The 20410-nt window shown below is 39.3% G+C and overlaps 1 protein-coding gene across 4 annotated transcripts in view; it reads left to right on the forward strand.

Moving 5' to 3' along the window:
- Window positions 1-20410, forward strand: part of LOC103394755 (roundabout homolog 2-like) — a 133780-nt gene that overhangs the window by 81607 nt on the left and 31763 nt on the right. For all 4 annotated transcript variants that reach the window (XM_025065561.1, XM_025065560.1, XM_017041923.2 and 1 more), the window contains 4 exons: window positions 15131-15288; window positions 16109-16229; window positions 16352-16490; window positions 20019-20155. In XM_025065561.1, the coding sequence (XP_024921329.1) occupies window positions 15131-15288; window positions 16109-16229; window positions 16352-16490; window positions 20019-20155 (555 nt within the window). The remainder of the gene's footprint in view (window positions 1-15130; window positions 15289-16108; window positions 16230-16351; window positions 16491-20018; window positions 20156-20410) is intronic.

Genomic DNA, 20410 nt, shown 5'->3' on the forward strand with positions numbered 1-20410 from the left:
ATTTACAGGACTCCCACTAAGGTTAGTTAGTTTTATCACACACACAAAAAAAACTCTTCTTTGTGACACAAGTGTCATCATATATTCTTCTAATCAAATATATATGTGGGATAATTACTATTCAATTGATACTCACAAACCAACAAAAGGGAATGACATCTGTTTCCAAAGGAATAAAAACAGGACTCAACAACATATACTCATGTTCAGTAAATATGATATATATTTAAATTTAAAAAAATCAAACATGTATCTGGAAGGTAACAGCTCTCATTCTAATGAAATACCAACCCTGAGCTGAAAATGGTGTTATTACACATTTGTGCTCAATAACTTGTGTATTTGCTCAGAAATAATTAATTATTACAGATTGTTCCTCCGATCAATTAAATGATAAGGAAACAAAGAAACACCCTCGGCCTTGGCAACAGTTATGACGGCCGTATAGGCTGAGGACAAATGAGCATGAAAAGTAAAAAAAAAAAAAAAAAAAAAAAAAAAAAAAAATACAAAGAGAGTAGCCGAGTAGCCTAAAGCTCAATGACAGCCTCTTAATGTGAGGTAATTATGTTTTCCTTTATCTCCAGAGCACAGAGATCGCAGCCATGGGTGGTTTATTACCTTCATCAAAGCTGCCGAGGGTGGGGCGTTACCTCCAGCTCTTCAACACAGCTCTCAAATATTATTCATATACTTATTTCATATATCATTACATTTTTTAAAATCACCTTTAGTGTCTAATTCATGTTTTGAAGATTTGCTGTGATGAATGAGGCACGGTACAAGAAAGTCCACCACTGGACTTGTTCCATTGAATTATTGGGGAACTTTTTGGGGACATTATATTAACTGTTTTGTAAATGATGTGTTAACAGATCAAATTTCTTCTCATATAGTGTACCTCTCCTTAAAATAAACCTTAACTACCCTTAAGCCTGCGGGGAAAGACAAAGAGAATAATGTCCTGTTGGGTAGAGTAATTCTATCCTCAAATCTTCCATTGATGTCTGAGCACTGCAGACCGTGTTTCCATTACAGAAGTCCTTCAAAGCGAACACTGCGGAGTGTCTTCAGTAGGGATGGCTCTAAACAACTTTTTACATCAAATACTAAAACTGCAACTTGAAGTATCTGCTGATACCCATATCAACCCAATACCTTCTTTTCTCCACCAACATGCTGCTGTTGCTGAGGTGATGGTGTCCATGTTAGCGGCATGTCGCTCAAGTTAACTTGAGTAGCTAGGTATCGGATCGGACAGGTTATGGTTGTTGTTTTCCGATGTTCGATCCTGAAATTTCTACCAATATCAAACTGATAGGGATCTTTAGTATCAACCGAGCCATCGAGAGTCTTTAGCATTAGGTCACAACCTGCGTATTGCCTCGACCTAAGGACTGAAATCCAATCCCTTTCAAATGTTCTTCTAGTTTTTGGGGAACAAAAAACCAAATTGCAAGGCCTTGATAATTTTTAACTTATAATTAGCTCTATACTTGATAAAGCTATAATTATTGATTGTCTCTTAAGACACATAACGGACATGTCTTTGCTGTTATAGTAAAACAAATTTTGAAACATTCTGATGTACTTACCTGAAAGTTGTGAGTAGTACTTTTTGTTGTTGTTTTTTTTTAATTCAGTGCTTTTGTTGGATCAGGCTGCTGTAGAAACATGGTTGTGAGTAGTACTTTTTGTAGTTGTTGTTGGGTTTTTTTTTTTTTTAATTCAGTGCTGTTGTTGGATCAGGCTGCTGTAGAAACATGACGATGTATATTGACAGCCTTGGTGAAGCAAGGACACAGCTTTTACTGCATTCAGTCTGAAAGGACTATTATATTTGCTTTAGAAATATTATTCTAAGATTAGCCACATTAAGACTCTAACCTTCATTGCCCGTGTATTTTAATATGTCCGAGGTATGTCAAAAAGTTGTAAACAAACAAACAAACTGAAAACACTAAACGCTCTGTCTGAGAGCTCACAGGAATAGAAAGTCATACACGATTGGTCTAATGGTCTTTTCTTGAAAAGATTAATATTGATGTGGTCTGTTTTCCTTTTCGCTTTGACATAAACATTAGCTCTCTAATTGTACTTTAGCCTTCTTAGCAAGTGTGCCGGCACATAAAGGTATATAAGGTAGCAGCAGTGTCTGAGTAACTATATACTGTATACATATATAAATTCAACCTAGGTCAGCTAATGCTTATTGATTTGACGTTTTCTGAGAAGCTCACCGTCAAGGTGAAACCACACCTGGATTCTCTGATTATAAGACACTTGTCTAACTCTGACGTCAACATGAATTCTTGTATAATAGTTTTTACGGTACATTTATGATCTATTCCCTTTTTTTGGAAATGCTCGAGATTTTTTTTTCAATCTGACGGAATGTGAATTTAGCTTGGAATCTACATAATCTTATAAAGGTGTTTTTATATCTTAGGGTGAGAGCGTTCAGCACGTGGGCTGTTTAAAGATATGTCAGAGACAGGAACAGTAGACGATAGCCGTTGTTGTAAATATGATCAGTTGGAAAAAAGTAAGTACTGCTTTATTTCTGTGCGATATGTCATGTATATTTGAAGAATTTTTGTGCGATATGTCATGTATATTTGAAGAAATACTCCAGACGTCTATACATAAAGATTGATTATAGCCATACTTTACAATATGGGGCACCTAGTGCTTGATTTTGTGAGCTTGACATTTCTTCATTCATCCTATGAAATGAAGCAGAAAAAACAACCCTGACTCCATACAAGCAGTACTTTGACATTTAGTTTAATGTATCCTTTAGATTGTAAAATATAATCTGCACAGTGTGCCACCTGCAAACATTAACTCCAGGGACATGGTTTGCAATTGCAAATACACTGCTGGTACATCCCATTCAACTTATGGGGCACCCCTGGTCTTAGGCATGGACTTTATGAAGACTGTTACCTGTTTTCATATGTAAAAACCTCCATTCCAAAATGCTTTACTGTCACAGACACAGTTTAAGAAAATACAATATTTTGTTCCAGCATCTTGTATATAGTTATTACACACTGGCATGTAATATTTCATTCGGGCACAACATTCAGGTAGACTCTACTCTCTTAGCTAGGTAATAATTAGCTGTGGGACTGGATGGACCAGTAGGTGTGTCGTTCTGTGGCGCCCAATCAATTACATTCCCAGGGAGGAAAACACCCAGCTGTTTTCAGTTTCTTTCTGACGCTGAAGGTAATTGTAGCTTTTCTCAAATGACTCTGCCAGCCAGGAACTACAGTAGCAGTTATACTTAGTATAGAGAGCACGGAGTCATTGTTCAATTCAAAATGGCAGCCTTTAACCATTGGACCTTTCATGATTGCTTCAGCACCGTTTCTGTTTACAAATTTTGCTGTCGCAGCAACATTTTTTCCACTTAAGAACTCCAATAACCATGAAAGCTATATCAGGAAATAAATACATCACAATCCTGTCACTGTTTATCAACCTTTCCAAAGAATAAGAAGAAGAATGAGCTTTATTGGTCATTCCACGCCAAAACTGGGTGGCCGAGCACTCGGAGCAGCCCACCCCGCCTCACTCGTTCACTTCACATGTTCGTCGACTTCTGTACGCATCTCCCGGGAATCTTCCGGATGGTGTTTGCGTTATCTACGTGACTGTCTCTCTATTTTGTGCATTATTCTTCATAATAGTGATGAGTCCTAAGAGAGTGAGTGGTAAGGATGGTAGAGAGAGGAAGAAACGCACGATGACCGTGGAAATAAAGCAGGACATTTTTGATAAATATAAGGATGAAGGAAGGAAGTAACAGGTTGTGAATAAATAGTTTTAGGCTTTTAAATAGTGTATGATATAAAAAAAACAAAGTGCGTAGAAGACTGAGAAGGGTACCGTGATTGTATATGGGGCGGATGGTTGGGATTGGTGGATTTTCCTTCCTTCAGCATTAAGAAAAGATTGTTACTTTCTGTACACCATGTGCCTAAAGTACATGTTGTTGGCATCCAGTCCATGCTTACATCTGCCAGGCATTTATTCCCAGTTTTAGCTTTCTGACCTCGCTTCTTCCTTCTACATAGCACAGATGTTTTCTTGCATCCCCTCTGTCTCCCCCAACTCCTCCTCCGTGATCATCTGACCACAGACAGTGTGGTTTGGCACACTGCCTCGTATGCAGATCCGACAGTGGAGTCAGAGCAGACTGGCTCCAGTCTGTCAGCAGCAGAGAAGTGCAACACTTCCTACTGCACTGTCAGCCCCCCCCGCAGCAGCAGCCATTCTACCGAGATTTGAAGAGTTTCTAAAATGTCTTCATTTGAAAAAAGAACCATGTCGGCACCGTGTGCTGGTTTTTGTCAGTGAGAGCACTGTGGCAGACGACAGCCTGCCCACCAGGACTAAAACTGACACATTACTGAAGCATCAATAAATGTTATTTAATTCTGAGCATATCAGATAAAACTGGGGATAAAACGGCGAGGGTTCGGAATATCATCCTACTGAACTGACAAAGAACAGACGATGTACAGCTTTTTAGAACAAGACACTGAGTATGATGCCAAAAATTCAGTATGTGGTCAAATACACTACACTGTGCATAAACCTCACAAAGAGTCTGCACAAATTAAGATTTGTTTTTGTTTTAATTCTACTCGTTCTTTTATGGGAGTAACAGTGGTTTGGTAAAGTTTTTCTTTAAACGATTTGTTTTTTTGGGAAAGTAAAGGTTGTTTTAGGGCAAAAAAAAACCAAACAAACAAAGCCCAGATTTGAGTCATTTACCCACTTATCACATAATTTAGGTGCCTTTGTAGAATTACTACCAATAATTTGCAAGGAATACTAAATATCCTACCCCAATCATTTTTAACATGTTTATTTTCCAGCCTTTCTCATTGTACTTACACTCAGTCAATAACAATAATAATAACGCTGTTAAATGGCTGCACGAATTGACACAAAGACTGTGCTGTTGAGGCAGCTGTCCAGGACCCACAGATTCAGAGCTTATCATTTTGCGAAAAGCAGTGACAGGACAGTCTGGTGCGAGCAGCACATTTGGCAGCCTAGCGGCGCTTGCTCATCTGTCCCTCAGCTAGTGTGAGCACATCACCAATCTGCGCCAGGATTAAAGGACCTAGTACTAACAGCTGGGCCGAGATTAGCCGTGTCTGTGTTTACAGTTATTTTGTCAACCAGCGCACCACACACACTGTTTAAATATTCAATTGCAATGTTTGTATTCCAAGTCTATTTAATGTGTTTTTTTTATTGCACTTTGGCCGCACGTACAGTGAAAATGCTTTAGAACCAATGCTGTCTCTATGGGGAAATGAGTTAAAAGATGCATGGGGTGTAGAGTAAATGTACCGTTTTTTTCCACTCTGCTCTGGAGTAAAAGTCACACCAACAAAAAAAAATGCATATTGAAGAAAAAAAAACCCATATATAAGTCACTCCAGAGTATAAGTTGCAACAGTGCCCTCTAGCAGCTGTCAGTGTGAAATTCACGAATATGTAAATCTTCCTACAGGAGGTACAGGAGTAGTAGATACTGGTACACATGTCTAGAGTGCCCTCTAGCGGCTGTCAGTGTAAAAAATAACGTACATGTGAAATTCTATATTTTAATGTTTAAGTCGCACCTGAGTATAAGTTGCAAACCCAGCCAAAGGAAAAAGTGCGACTTATAGTCCGGAAATTACGATACTGAAGGTTCAGTGTTAATTTCGTTCACTTTCATTCTTTCAGTCAAGATCTTTTTGAAGATGAACACTAAAATGTCATCAATACGTAGGTCAACTACAGTAATTGAAACAAGAGGGAAAATCATATATCACGTCCAATCAGTGCTGTGAGTTTTTAACTGGAGGAATCAATGAGGGCAAAACCCGACTGAAGCTACGTCTCTGGACCTGAATGAAAATTGTCTGACAAATCGGATTTTGCTTTATCTTTGTGTCTTTGGGAAATTTAAGGTGTGACTGTGTTGTGCACATATACACAGCCTCTTTGTATGTGTGTGTGTCTCTGTGTGTGTGTGTGTGTGTGTGTTGCTGTATGACTTGAGTATATAATTATGCCTGCAGCTGTTCAACACAAATGCTCTCTTTGGAGACCCCATGATGGGTGATCAAATGAAGAACGGAGTGATTTTCCATCCACATATCCTCATGAAAAACCAGCATATTAAAAAAAAAAAAAGGAAATGCTATTTTCTCAAGTGGCACTGCGGCGTCTCTTCTGATATATGGTTCATTATAAGATGCTCTATCTAACGCTCATTGTTATTAAAGAGGAAGGCTGAGATGGAGGAAAGGTGTCGGAGAGCAGCAGGTCGTCAACAGCTTCTCACTTCCTCTTTCCTCATTCAGGAGCCATGCTGGGTGGGTTTGGTTTAACAGGGAGGTTTATATGAATTTTAATAGCACAGATTTGGGGTGTATAATCTTCTTAACTGCTCAGTGGAGGATGGTGTCGGGGGGCTGAGGGGGAAATAAGAGGCTCTCGGGGTCAACGAGCGAAAAGCTCAGGGAATACATGGAGAAGGACCTCATGGAATATAACGAAATAGCAAAACGGGGAATGTTTTTATTTTCCTTTCACTAATTTGATTTTCAGTTGGTATGGAGGTGGAGCCATTCGAAGTAAAACTAGCTGCATGGCGTTGACAGATGCGTTGATGGTCTGCTGTGAGCTGTGCACAGCTGTCACACAGAGAATGTGTCAGCTGCATGATTGCTCGTGTGTGTTCGATTGGCCTTCCACTTTTCAAAAGAAAAGAAGAAAAAAAAAAAAAAACTTTTAGTGCCACAGAAAGTGGCATAGCTTTTCAGTGTTCAAAAAAATCACGCAAATTACTGAAAGAGTTCAATGACATCGGAACAAGGATCTCTGATTATTTTCACATCTTCAGTCGTAACCGCGCACAACTCCGTCTAAATAAAAGAAGCACGGCAGTAACATCAAAACATTTAAAACGCAAACATAGATTTAGGCTGTGAAATGCGTCTTGTCGTGTCTCCGACATTGGCTCGTGTGTTTTAGTCGTGACATTTCACAATCAGGGCTGAACAAATTAAACACAATTTAACTTACAGTAGATGAATAGAAACAAACAAACACACAAAGCTTCAGGATTGAAGAGTTCTGTTAGGCAACCGGACGTGGAATTTTCTCATCCAGTTGCCTGACAGAACTCTTCAACCTTGACCATGACCTGGATGACTGAGAATCGTCAAGGACACAAAACATTCAAATGTTTTAATATAATTGAAAAACATGAAGTGTAGCCAATGGATGGCCAAACATGGGGAGACATAGTTAACCTCTGACACTGATTGATTTTATGCCACAGATCAAGGATCCAGTATAAACCAAGCAAAAAAAGAAGTCTGCTTTAGTAGCAAATTATTATGTACTTGTTTTTGTCTTGAAGGCTGACATGTTTGTGCTACAGTAACAGTTGAGGAGTTCTGCTTTGTTCGCACCGTTATCTATATACTGTACTGGCCAAAGAAGTTTATATTGCAGCCCATCTGTATGTACATGTGCAAGAATGACCAGACCAGACTTAAGCTTCAACTGGTAAACTACCTCAGGGCAGCCCAACCCCTGGTCCGGGGACCGGTGCTGGTCTGTAGGTCATTTGTTACCGGGCCGCAGTGGGAAACAATCAAAAAATGTAGTTTTATTCAAAGATAATCTATCAATGCTGACAATCAAAAAATGTAGTCATATCCCTTAACTTTTTTTATTCAAAGATAATCTATCAATGCTTCAAAACCATAGGTCATTCAGACTGTGATACTAATAGAATTAAGTCCAAGATCCAACAATGACGCAGGGTCACTGGTCCACAGTATGGACTGGTACTCCTTGATGCAAAAAAGGTTGGGGACCAATGGACATGAATGAATGAATCAATACGAGAGCAGTACAAAAGTAATCAATGGACTAAAATCAATACGAGAGCAGTACAAAAGTAATGTCATCAGCATATAATATACAATATAGTATGTGCTACAAATAACTGAAAAAGAATAATTTAAGCTCTAAGTATTTCACTGTGTAGGTTATATTAAATTAACACTGAGGGAGAAACCTTATCATTGGTTATTAAGTCAAGCAACTCCTGAAGTGGTAGAGGAAGTTTATGAAGATGTGGTTGTTTTTACTGTATAAAGCAGACACCTAGACTCATGCTTCCTTCATCTATGTCTTCTGAATTATGGTAATGGTAACACTAGCAAAGCTACCGATAAGTATTGCTTTTTATATTAATATTAATGTTTGTTCCTACATTTATATTGTGGAAAAATTAAGTGAAAGTGAAAGAAGGCCATCTCACTTCACAGTTGTCCACATTGTGTTGAGTTTGGCTCTTGAACATGTATGAATGTCGGAGAGCTCTCTCTCCCCCGGATGACCTCCGCTTTAGTGAAACAAGGCAGATAAAAGACAACATTATCATCACTGACTCATTTTTCCAGCTCAAGTAATGTGTTGCGGCAAAATTGCTTTAAGCCTCCATGATATCGACTATTTTGTAAGAGCAACGCCGGAAGATATTCCGCTCTCTTTTGTGTTCTTCTTTTTCCACTGTCCAACAATAAACACAAGACGAATTCATGAAGCCATATGTGATATGTGCGACGTTGGATTTACACGTGTTCGGCGACGAGATAGACACGAGGTGCAAACAAAAGCAGATTTACACAGGTTAATCTGAGAGATAACGCAATGTGCTTTTGTGAGGGAATGCATAGAGTCAGGACTAATTAAATATAGATGTGGAAATGTGGTCTGAGGGAATGCAGATAAAGTAACTAGAAGCACTGGCAAGTCAGAGATGAGCAAATGGAGATGTGAGGAGGAGGAGGAGGAGGGGGGAGAAAGGAGAAGAGACGCTACCCATTTCCACTACTTTAATTTAAATTACATGACGGGGGGAAGGGAGGTTAATTACAGATGACAGTGGTAGAATGAATATCAAATGTGTCTAGGGTGTAAATGTGTCTTTGTAAAATATAAGGACATTTTGACTACATATACAAAGTATATGCAAATAGACATCCGTCTCTTGAGACCTGACAATTAAATTAATTTTCATGAAACTCCACACTAATAAAACGCAGACAAAATATTGCCGGATTTTAGATGGTCGGTTAGCAAATTTGTAAACTGCCTTCTTTGGATAAGATTTATTATCAGGATTAAAAAGTGTAAATAGATCCATGTTATGTATATTATATATCTATATATATATATATATATACATATATATATATAAAAGTATTCTCACATGTGTACAATTGTCAGTAACACACGCAACTAACGAGAAATGACCAATAAACTATTCCCGAGTACAGTAGATTATTATTTGTCTTTGGATGTCGTATAAAAAAATGCCAGTCATTAATTTGAACTATGTCCTGTAGGGTAAACGCTGTACTATTTTGAGAAGCAGTCCAGGTCCTTCGTTTGTTGTCTCGGGGGACATCATGCGAACGTGTCTCGTCTCCCAGCTGATCATAGTTCTGACTGATTGTTGATGACTTTTTTAGGGCACAGACATGCCTGGTCGTTTATTTATTCAAGAGTAAAAAAAGTCCCCAATGCAATTAGCCTTCTCTACCTTAGACTTCTCCCCTTCTAGTATTTTTAATGTTGCGTCACAGAAACTGCTGTGAAAGACAGTAGATTTTAGTGAAGGAGAGTCATGGCTGAGAGTGGAAAAATACTAAATATTTTAGGGGAAGAAGTTGTTGTAAAGTCTGTTTTTGTGGCGTTTGTGTCTACAAAGCTGTCGTGATGTGATTTACCCAGGTTAGAGCAAAAGGGGACAATGGTATTGACTTGACAGCAGTGTCAGTATTTGTTCAGTGTCTCTTTTCATCCTAACCCTCCAATTGTCCATTTTGTACACACCCGGCGTCCTCGCAACAGCTTTGCATCTTGTCCAAGAACAGAGTATGAGGAAAAAGTTGGCACAAGCCATGCAGTACAGGAGCACGCACACAAAGGCATATTATCAGCCACCGGGTCACCTAGACCCAAAGGACAACACGAGGGATCAGCTTACTTATGAATCGATGAAGTTAGGTCTGGTCAACATAAATATTCATTCAAGTAAATGGGTTTTTAAAAACTTCTGTAATGTGGGAATGTTTGTGGCTGATACGTGACGGCTGTGTCCCGTACAACAACAAGCTAAATGAATGATTGCTGTTTTCCTGTGTCTCTCCTCTGTTTTCATCATCTAATGTGTTTACTCACCAAACCACTACAACAGTTTACATTGTTTTTAACGAATGTCATTTGGGTGTGTAGCCATAGTGCAATCAAATGGTCTGTATAAACTATAAATATTTGTGTGTGGATCCCCAAACTTTTGATTCCCATACCAATCCAGGAGGTGGCAGCACTGACAACAGTTTACATTGGGAGACTGAATTCCTCGATAAGGAATATCGGGGGTGGATGGTTGGGAAATGTGAATGTCTCAGAGACACATGAAATGTTTTTAACGAACGTCATTTGGGTGTGTAGCCATAGTGCAGTCAAATGGTCTGTATATACTATAAATGTTTGTGTGTGTGGATCCCCAAACTTTTGATTTCCATACCAATCCAGGAGGTGGCAGCACTGATATAGGCGGTTGATGGTTGAGTTGGAAACAAAGGTTTGGGCAGTAGAATTAAACAAGGACTTGTGCGTCTAGTACAGCCATTATCAGCTTCTGAAAGGCAGCCCTACATACAGAGGTCGCTGACTGTTAACGTAAGGACATGTTTGTGTCGATGGTCTTGTTGCTGGAGGGCGCTCTTATCCATTACAACTATGCTGATGTAAAATGACCAAAAAAGAGAGAGAGAGTAACTTCACTGTTTTTGAATGAAAGTGTTTGCAGGGTTTTCAGACCACCACACATACACATGACTTGCAGTGAAAGCAGGGGAGGAGACTAGACCCTGCAGTATGTATATGGAGGGTGGGGATGGGGCAGTCATGGGGGCTGTTATTGCTGTAATATATTACTGTTGGGGCTGAATAAATTACATCAGTACCAGTCATATATGTGTGAAAACACATTGTGGAGCCTGTTACCGAAAATATATAATATAAGTCATTCACTTCCATGTTTATAAATCATGACTTTAATTCGTTATTCACTCCCATGTTTATAAATCATGACTTTAATTCTAGAAAGAAAAAAAAAACACGTCTTATAAAATTTGGTGAGTAAATTGAAAAATTTCAAAAAAATATGTCTGTAGTTAAAATTCAACATATCACTGTTTTTCCCTTTTATGGGCGTAATGATGTCAGTGTCATTGTCAGCATGTAGTCCATTGTTCTGTTGGATGTTGACTGTCCACGCCATTAAACAGGATCTTTCTTTGCCTTTTGCATTCCTTTTCAATATATTTTTGCACAATTCCATGTATCACACAATGTTTCCGATTACTCTCGGCGTGTGTCAGGTTTCACTGTCCACCGAGACAAGCTTTGTTTTGATGGAAGTGTCATTAGTGTGACAAAACAGGAACAGGCAAAGGTAGGTGGTCTTGACAGGACGACTGGAGTGTTGCCTTCATTTGGAAGGGTCACCGAGCTTATATAGCAGGTGACAGCCAGCCAGGAATATTTCTGTCAGAGTATAGTCCCTGCAACGAACACTCATTTGCTCGCGCACAGCCCTGATGTGATTGACAGCTGGGCCACGGGGCCTATTTCATTGTTTTTCTCCGCCCTGTCAGGCAATTTGGGCATTTTTTGTGTCGGACAAATTGCCAGATGGTCATGTGATAAACTCTTTTATTGCACAGTCTGCAACAATTTAGTAGTTTATTATTTTCTCTTTCATGTTTTCTTTCATTTTATCAGCTAAGCTTGGAGAAAAATAAGAGGGGAGTGGAGGATGGGAAGAGGGGGTTATAACAGGTCAGAAAAGAAATAAAGAGGAAAAAAAAATTGGTAATAGACATCATTCATTCTTTTGTCCTCCAATGCTAAATCCTTCACTGTTCCCAGGGACCCATTAGCATAAATTTTAAGGTCAGGGTTGGAGAAGAGATGTTCAAGCTTAGCTGGAAAACAGAGTATATTTAAGCGGTGGTGGTTTTTTTCCCTATATTTTCATATGTTTTTAAAATTGTGTTTTCATCGATTTAAATGCCTTTTTTTGTGTACATGTGTGTCAGCGTAATGTGGACAGTTGGTGGTAGTTACTGGGATCTGCTTGTACAGTGAGAGGTTATGACACTGCCGGATTTACCTTCTGGAAAAGGTGAGACGGGGGTAAAGAGCACCACAGAGACCACGAGAGGTGGAAAAATACCAAAGGTCTTTCCAAAGACAAGAATATTCCCCAATCGGCTGCTCAGGACATCACAGAGCCATAGATTCTCTCTATTTTTGGGTTTATGCCAACACACACCCCCCCAAAATGTTTGCGCCAAGGTAACTCTCCTCAGTCTGCCTACAATGGGTAACAATAATTAAAGTTCGCCCCTTCCCCCAAAATAGGAACCCTGGATTCAAAACAACCTCTGCTGGGTGCTGAAAGTGTAGCCCGCGGCCCACATCCTGGTCCATACAGTATAAGCAGCAGTAGACATGAGTCCCCCTGACTGGGATTGGGGGGGGGGCTGAACCTCACCCAACTTCTAAAGCCCAAAGGATGTCATTACAATCCCCACCAACAGGGGTATTATGTTTCACGTACTTTGTTTTTTGGGTCAGGGTTTGGTACAGTACAGTGTACAGTCCTCTAAAGACCTAACTGCCATTAACATTCACAACTAGTTAGACTCACAGGATGTTGATGTGATTATTGGAGGCCAGCGCAAGTTGGACTCACAGGATGTTGATGTGATTATTGGTGCAGCCTCTTTTCACCACTTGTCAAACTCAAGGCCCGCAGGCCAAATGTGGCCCACCTAATCATTTCATATGGCCTACCAGAGCCTAGCCTAGAGCAGTACTTCTCAAATAGTGGGGCGGAGTGAGGTGCCAGGGGGTGGTGTGAGGGGCTTCCAATGGAATACAGCACGCTGGGCAAAAGTGTACCACTGCTATAATGCTTAAATGTTAACAAGCCTCCAGTCACTAGGTGGCAGCAACTCATACAGTGGTTTGTACAGATAAAAATATACATTTGATCAGGTTCTCAATAGTATTTCAATTCGCGGGGATGTGGGTCGGGGTGGGCATGACAGAAAATAATTGAGAACCACTGACTTAGAGGTTATGGTTTTCTTAAAATGAAGTCTGAGGTAGAGGATCTTTTATTAATGTTTACTAAATGGGTTAGATGCAAAGGTCAGTTCTCTTTCACATTTCCTGTCATTATTTTGAATGACATTTTTTATAATTTATTTGACTGAGGCAAAAGTCATTGCAGTCTGTTCAAATCCAATATCTTATGTTTGCAACTCTTGCAGCCAAGGGGTCACAGTTACCTATGAAGTGCAAAAACCATCTCATTACTACTTGCATTTGTAACATTTACAGCAATGTTAATATAAATACAAGCAGCTCTTCTTTTCATGAAACATGTACAAAATGCTAAAAACTAGGCAGCTTAGAATTGGGTGCATGAGAGCATAGCACAAATGGAAAAAGGAAAAACCTGCAGATGAAAGATCAAATTGAGTCATAAAAGTTAGAGTTATTAAAAAATTAATAAGTAAAACACAATAAAAAATAATTACTTTTCTCTTATAATGAATGCTAACTCCCACAATCCTCTGATATTTTAGGCGTTATAAACTCAACTTATTGTTATCTTCCCTTCATATCTGTCCAGTGCTCTTATGATTTTGAGCAACTCGATCCGATTTTTAAAACTACCCTTCTTTTCAAAGCTTCTAGACAAGAACAAAACCCAACTAATTGACTCTTTAAACAGGAATATAATACAGTACTGGTCATTTCTGGTTTCTAGCTTAATGACAGAAGCTTCTCTGTCAGTGAGGTGATTTGATTGTCTACAAAATGCCTCATTTCTGCATTGTGCCACAAGGGACTCGTTTTTTGGATCCTTTTATATTTTCCCTGTACTAACTCCCTCAGGGATGTATTCTTATCGGTATCTTTTTCCACTGTTTTGTGGATGATTGTGGATGAGGAGAAGGATGGCACATTCTTTGCAGCCACTGTTAGGTTGTCTGAGTAATATTAATGAATGCATGGCCCCCTTATATCTTCATTTTTGATGACAATAAAACTAAGGTTTTGGTTTGGTCTAAGTAGTTTGTCTGATGACTCACCTGGTTTCTTGTCTCCTCGCATTAAAAAATGACGTCCTCATCTTGGTGTAATCAGGGCTGAATGAACTCAGTGGTGAAAAGGAGCCTTTATTAGTCCATCGATTTATCAGCCAGACGTCCAAATGTAAACATTTATGTGCTTCCTGTGAGTCAAACACACAACACACTTTAACATTTTATTGTGTGATTTACCAAGACTGAAGGTTAAAGGTGATCTGGACCTTAAAGAGTGACACTATTTTAAAATTTTTTCATTCGCTTTTCTAGCCCCTTAATATTTATGTTTATGTTAGCAACTACTCAATTTTTGTATTTTTTTGTGTGAATATTGTAGTGAGTATACTAATGAATAACTGAATGCCATTGCCTTTTATCTGGTTTTGGTTCATACTGACAGGAGGTTCACAACTGTCTTGTATTTGGATGATCATTCCACTAAATGTGAGTGGAAGCACTGATTTATATTTGGCATGTGTTAAAGAATCCTCTGGAATAAGGCCAATCACAAGCGTTTGCAGGAAGTGCTCTCAAATTGCTGTCTGTCTCATTACCATCCCTTTTAATTGAGCGATTGATGTGAATTAGTCGAAGCCAGAGAGCAATAATGATTAACAGGTGTGAAGGTTCGGGCGACAGTCCTTTCACAGTGTCACTTTTTTTCATTAAAATTAAAAAGGAAAAGATAAAAAACATATACAAAAAATGGAACTTTATATGGAGTTTTTTTCCAGACTTAATTGGTGAATGGTGTTTCTAATCTGACGAGGAATTTCAAATTCACTCTAATTTACCGAACAAGGAGTTGGTACCAGCCACAGTAACTGTTTCCTGTTTTTTTGTCGCTTTAGTGCTACGTGACGACTTCAGACTGAACCCACAGGACGCCGTTGTATCGGTCGGAGACACTGCCAGTTTTGAGTGTCAGCCTCCACGCGGCCATCCAGAGCCCACCACTTTCTGGAGAAAAGACAAGAGTCGTCTTGACCTCAAAGATGACAGGATCACGGTTGGTGTGCTTCTTGTGGTCACTACTGTGCCAGTAATGCAGTGACGTGCGGTCAGGGGAGGCAGCGCCTCTCCTTCCATCATGATAAAAAAAGTACATAATATAAATATTAATATTTTCCACTGATATGACTCTACACATTTTTTCACAGTTTCATATGGAAGAATTGCTGAATTTGAGTATTTTGCGATCAAATACAGGGCAGAAATCCCAGGTGAGGCGGTGGAGAGCTGTGCCTCACTTCTGACTGCGGAATCCAATAAAAACGCGTGCCCGTTTCTGTTCCTCAGCATGTCGCCAATATGAACTTTACAGAAATATTTGTTCTACAGCACGACTCTCTACAGTCTGTGTAATGTCTTTAATGTCTGTGTTAGAGAATTGTTGCTGCTGATTGTCAGCGAAAGTCAGCAGGGGAGGCAGGCAGTACTCTGCCTCACCTCTAGGGGGCGTCTGAAGGTCAAAATTAAATTTGTGCTGCACTCATCTCTATTCTTTAATTTGTTTACAGTTAATTTGAATTTCTTAGACACCAGAAGAGTGCTCTGTCTATTTGTATAAAAGAAGCGTTCTTTGTAGGACAAATATGTTCCTGTATATGTTTGTGTTGTTTGAAAGAGGAATGGTGATGATATATGAAGCATTACCAGGTGATGATGTTGGATGAATAGTAAAATAAGATGTACTTTTTCGTAAATCTGAACCCAGAGAAGTCAATGCCTCACCAGCCATGAACCTCACCGCACGTCACTGCAGTAAAGTGACTCATAGTCTTAGTGAATATAGGGATGGAATAACAGTAATTCCTCTTTTTTGTTAGATACGTGCGGGAAAGCTGACCATTTCAAACACTAAAAAGACCGATGTGGGAATTTATGTCTGTGTCGCAAGCAACATGGTTGGAGAGAGGGAAAGTGAAAAAGCCCAACTGTCAGTTTATGGTAAGCAATAACAGCCTGGCTTAAATAGCCATTTAAATATCATATAATATAATAGCCATATATAAATATGCACTTCTTCAGTTAAATGATTTACTGCGTCTTGTCTGCTTCTGACCATCCAGAGAGACCAGTGTTTGTCCAGAGGCCTGTGAACCAGGTGATCCTGGTGGACGAAAGTGTAGAGTTCAGGTGTCAGGTCAGCGGTGACCCTACACCCACACTGCGCTGGAGAAAGGAAGACGTTGATATCCCCCGCAGCAGGTAAGGAATGTTTATGTCTATGAATCCAGTGTCCTACGTTTGCGTTTGTGCTTTAACACTGTGTGCATAACAATGCGAGACAAAGGTCACTTACAGACGGACCACGGTCGGAATATTAAACCAGGAGCAATTCTTTGGTGGTGTGTAACTTATAAATGATTTATAGTTCTGTGAAACGTTACATTATGACTGATGAGGCTTTGTTAGCCTCTTACGGCATAAAACATTCAGGAAGCACATAACCCGACATTACCTCGACTGTATCTAAGGAGACCTGCAGACTTTTGCATGTTGCAATTATTTACTGTTCCGTGATAAAAGACTAGGTTTAGAGGGACAAATTATTACTTTAAAGACTACTCTGTAAAATTCAGAGTGAATAAAGGACTTACTTGAAGCTGTCATATAATCTCCTTTTGGAAACATCTCATGATGAAGCACGGACAGCAGCAGTGGTTCTCGGCTAATGTGACAAGGCTTGTGCCAAAAAGTAACAGCTTTCCTGCAGTGTTATTTTCTGCAGTTTTTACGAGGTCAGCGCTTTGTTGGTGCTCACAAATTTCCGGCAGATTTTGTTGCTGTTAAATTGTCAGGGGGGAAGTCAATTGCACCTGCTCTTCTTGTTGGTCTTAAACAGATTTTTCAATTTTTTGAGGAGCCATTTTTCCAACTCCCCTTAGTAGACTTGCCAACTGCACTTGGCAAAAGATTTTGGACTGAAGCTTTGAGTTTTTGGCATAATAGGATTTTTTTTTTCCCTAATTTTTCTCTGTTGTTTTTTTTTTTGTGTGTGTGCATGAAATACTATAAAGAGCAACAAAAACAGGTTTAATTGAATTAATTCCATACAACTAGGGGTTTAGTTCCAAGTGGCAGCAAAAATACATCAATTAATATTAAAATAATAAATTAATTGTACTTAGTACATGACCATATGTGTAATAACTTGGACGTGGGAGTGAGTCACAGCTGGTATTAGAAGAAAAGGATTGTAATGGCCAAGAAGCTATATGCAAACAAACAAACAAACAAACAAACACTGCAGTAAACACTTAAGGGCAATTTACTGTCTCACCTTCCTGTTATTGCAGTAATTACCATGTGGTTGTGTAGGGTTAGGTTTTACGAGTGCTCATTAAAATTCCATTTCATTCACATTTATATCCAAAGTTACATTTCGAGCAGACCAGTGACACAGGATTCCAAAAATAATTTAAATTTGAAAGAAAAAAAAAACAGTTTATGGGGTTATATTGGGAGCAAAAGTGTAAACTTCAGTCATTTTCTCATTCCATACAACTAGGGGTTCCATATTTTGCCATTTTTATTCCCACAACAATGATGATGACATGTTTCAGCAGCAGCGTTCCTGCAAAACGATTATGTAGTGGAGAAAAGTATAAAACGTATTCATAAATATTGTTTTGGTTAGCATCTCCCCAGAAACAGAGTTTTAAAGGATTAGCCATGGATAGGAAACAAAGAAAATGAGAATTGAAGTACAAGAACTGGTATGGAGTTACAGTTTGTTGATCCCTAACTGTCAGCAGCTGTCACTCAATTTTGATTAAATATAATTTGGTGGGGAAAAAAAAACATCCTCACATTATGTTTCGGTCACTGGTAAAGCACGCAAATGACATTTTGTAAGCATATATTTTTAAGCTAGCCAAACAATTGATGTAGTATTTAAAATATGAATGGTAACTTATATCCCTGAAGGTGAAGACACGTAGCTTTACTATGTATGGCCAGGTGGCTTAAAGTGACGAATTCATCTTGAACAATAATCCGATTTGTGTGGCTACTTGCTAATCTCCTTTTTCTCACCAAACAACATGTGTTTCTGGAAACAACGTCAAACAACATCAGGTCAGACCCCAGGCTTGCGTTCGAGTAGCCTCACTGACGCAGGGCGGGACGTCAGTCATTGGCTGACAGGTTGACTGACACAGTCGTCACGTTGATTGTTGACCCATTATTACTGTTGAGGACAAGGACTGAGGACAAAAGTTTTGAAAGAAGTTCTTGACGTGATCTACAAAATCAATGTCAAGCGGCGCAGTGGTGACTGAAATTCAACTGTATGAGAAAACAATTGTACAGAGTTAAAGTTATGGTTTGAGAGAAAAAAAAAAGAAAATGTACAGAGTTAAAGTTATGGTTTGAGATTTTATACTATAGCATGTTTTCCAGACATTTTGAAATATATGTATTTCCATTATTTGGATTTGTTATCTGGACAAATAAGAACAGATGGAAAAGATGGATAGATAGATAGATAGATGGATGGATGGATGGATGGATGGATGGATAGATAGATAGATAGATAGATAGATAGATAGATAGATAGATAGATAGATAGATAGATAGATAGATAGATAGATAGATAGATAAAAAAAAACATAAAAAAGGACCTGGTTCGAAAAGCGAATTAATTCCTAAACCTCCTCCTCCTAAATATATCAGAAATCTCTGACTGGCTGTCTTCCCTCGCTTTTCTGTCGTGCTCTCTGCTTTTTTGCCCCTTGACTCCAGAAACATGTCCTACTTTAGGACCTGTCGTGCCTCACTTCCCCTTTTTCCCTTCCTTTAATTCCTTTTGTAAAGCCCCATCAGCCTCCTGGGATGTCTGTATCTGGGTCAGAGATGTGCTGTGACTTGAGTCCTCAGCAGACATGAGACAGACGCAAGCACGTCCATCGATATTCTGCCCACACTCCTTTTCTTTTTCTTTTTCCAACATCTGTTTCATATGTGACTACTCTCCTCCTCTCACCTCTCATGCCGTTTCTCTGCCTGACTTGCCTTCATCTCCGAATCAGTAAGGCTGGCTGGACAATTTCAGAGGATTCCTCGTACCCCAAAGGGGACTCCAGAGAGGAAGTGCATAACTCCTGGCTCCAGTATTCTCATTCTGTGACTACCATCTCTCTGAAGTGCTTATCTAAACTCTGGAAGATTCAGAGATGCTTCTCTCACGCTGACTGCACCGCTATTACATTACAGTTTGGCCAATGATCCTTCTGGTTTAAATAACACTATGAATTTGCAGCCATTTTTTTTTCCACTCTTCGGCCTATTAATCAGGCCCTCGCGCTCAGACTGTTTCTTGTGTTGACTGTGTTTCATTTATCTAGTTTATTTACCACAGAACACTGTGCAGCGGTGGCTGTGTCTTTTTAAATGCTGGAATAATCAGACAGTCAGGTTTCCAGCTGAAGGCAACTTTCATTTTGGCACACCTTCATCTGTGTGTAATTATTCTCATTTCCTTTTCAAATCAACTGCACTGAAGTTTTGCTGCTTCCATGTCTGTGTTCCACTTATTTTTTTTTTAAGTCTATTTTTCTGCCTATCTGATTATAATAGCCTGTTTTTTTTTCTGTTCTTAAAATTGATTTCTTTTTGTGTTCCTCTTGGGTGCTTTCTTCTTATTTTGTTTTTTGTTCATTAGAATGAATGAACTATACACTCATATATACATCTATGTGTATCTTCATATTATCTTTTTTTTTTTTTTTCTAGGTATGACATCCGATATGAAAAAGATGACTTCCTACTCAAGATTAAGAAGGCAACAGTCGGTGACCAGGGAACCTTTACGTGCATTGCTGAAAACCCTGTGGGTAAAGTGGAAGCCTCTGCCTACCTGACAATTAGAGGTGGGTAACTTCCACATGGACTGTGCGAGACTCATAACCCATCTTCAGTGTTTGTGTCTCTCAAAGGATACCGCAGCACAATAAGACCTTTATTGCCCACTTTGCCGGCGTTATTTGCCCCCTGTTGAAAGGCTAGACCTCACCTCAGCATTTCCTAGTATTGGGCTTGTTGATTGCTTCAAATCTCCAGCTAGGCTCCAGATAGGAACAATACCACCGCGTTTTAAGTGAACCTCTCATGGGGGGTTGGGGGGG

This window comes from Cynoglossus semilaevis, chromosome 19 (assembly GCF_000523025.1).
Source record: "Cynoglossus semilaevis isolate Cse_v1.0 chromosome 19, Cse_v1.0, whole genome shotgun sequence".
In the NCBI taxonomy this organism is placed as follows: domain Eukaryota; kingdom Metazoa; phylum Chordata; class Actinopteri; order Pleuronectiformes; family Cynoglossidae; genus Cynoglossus; species Cynoglossus semilaevis.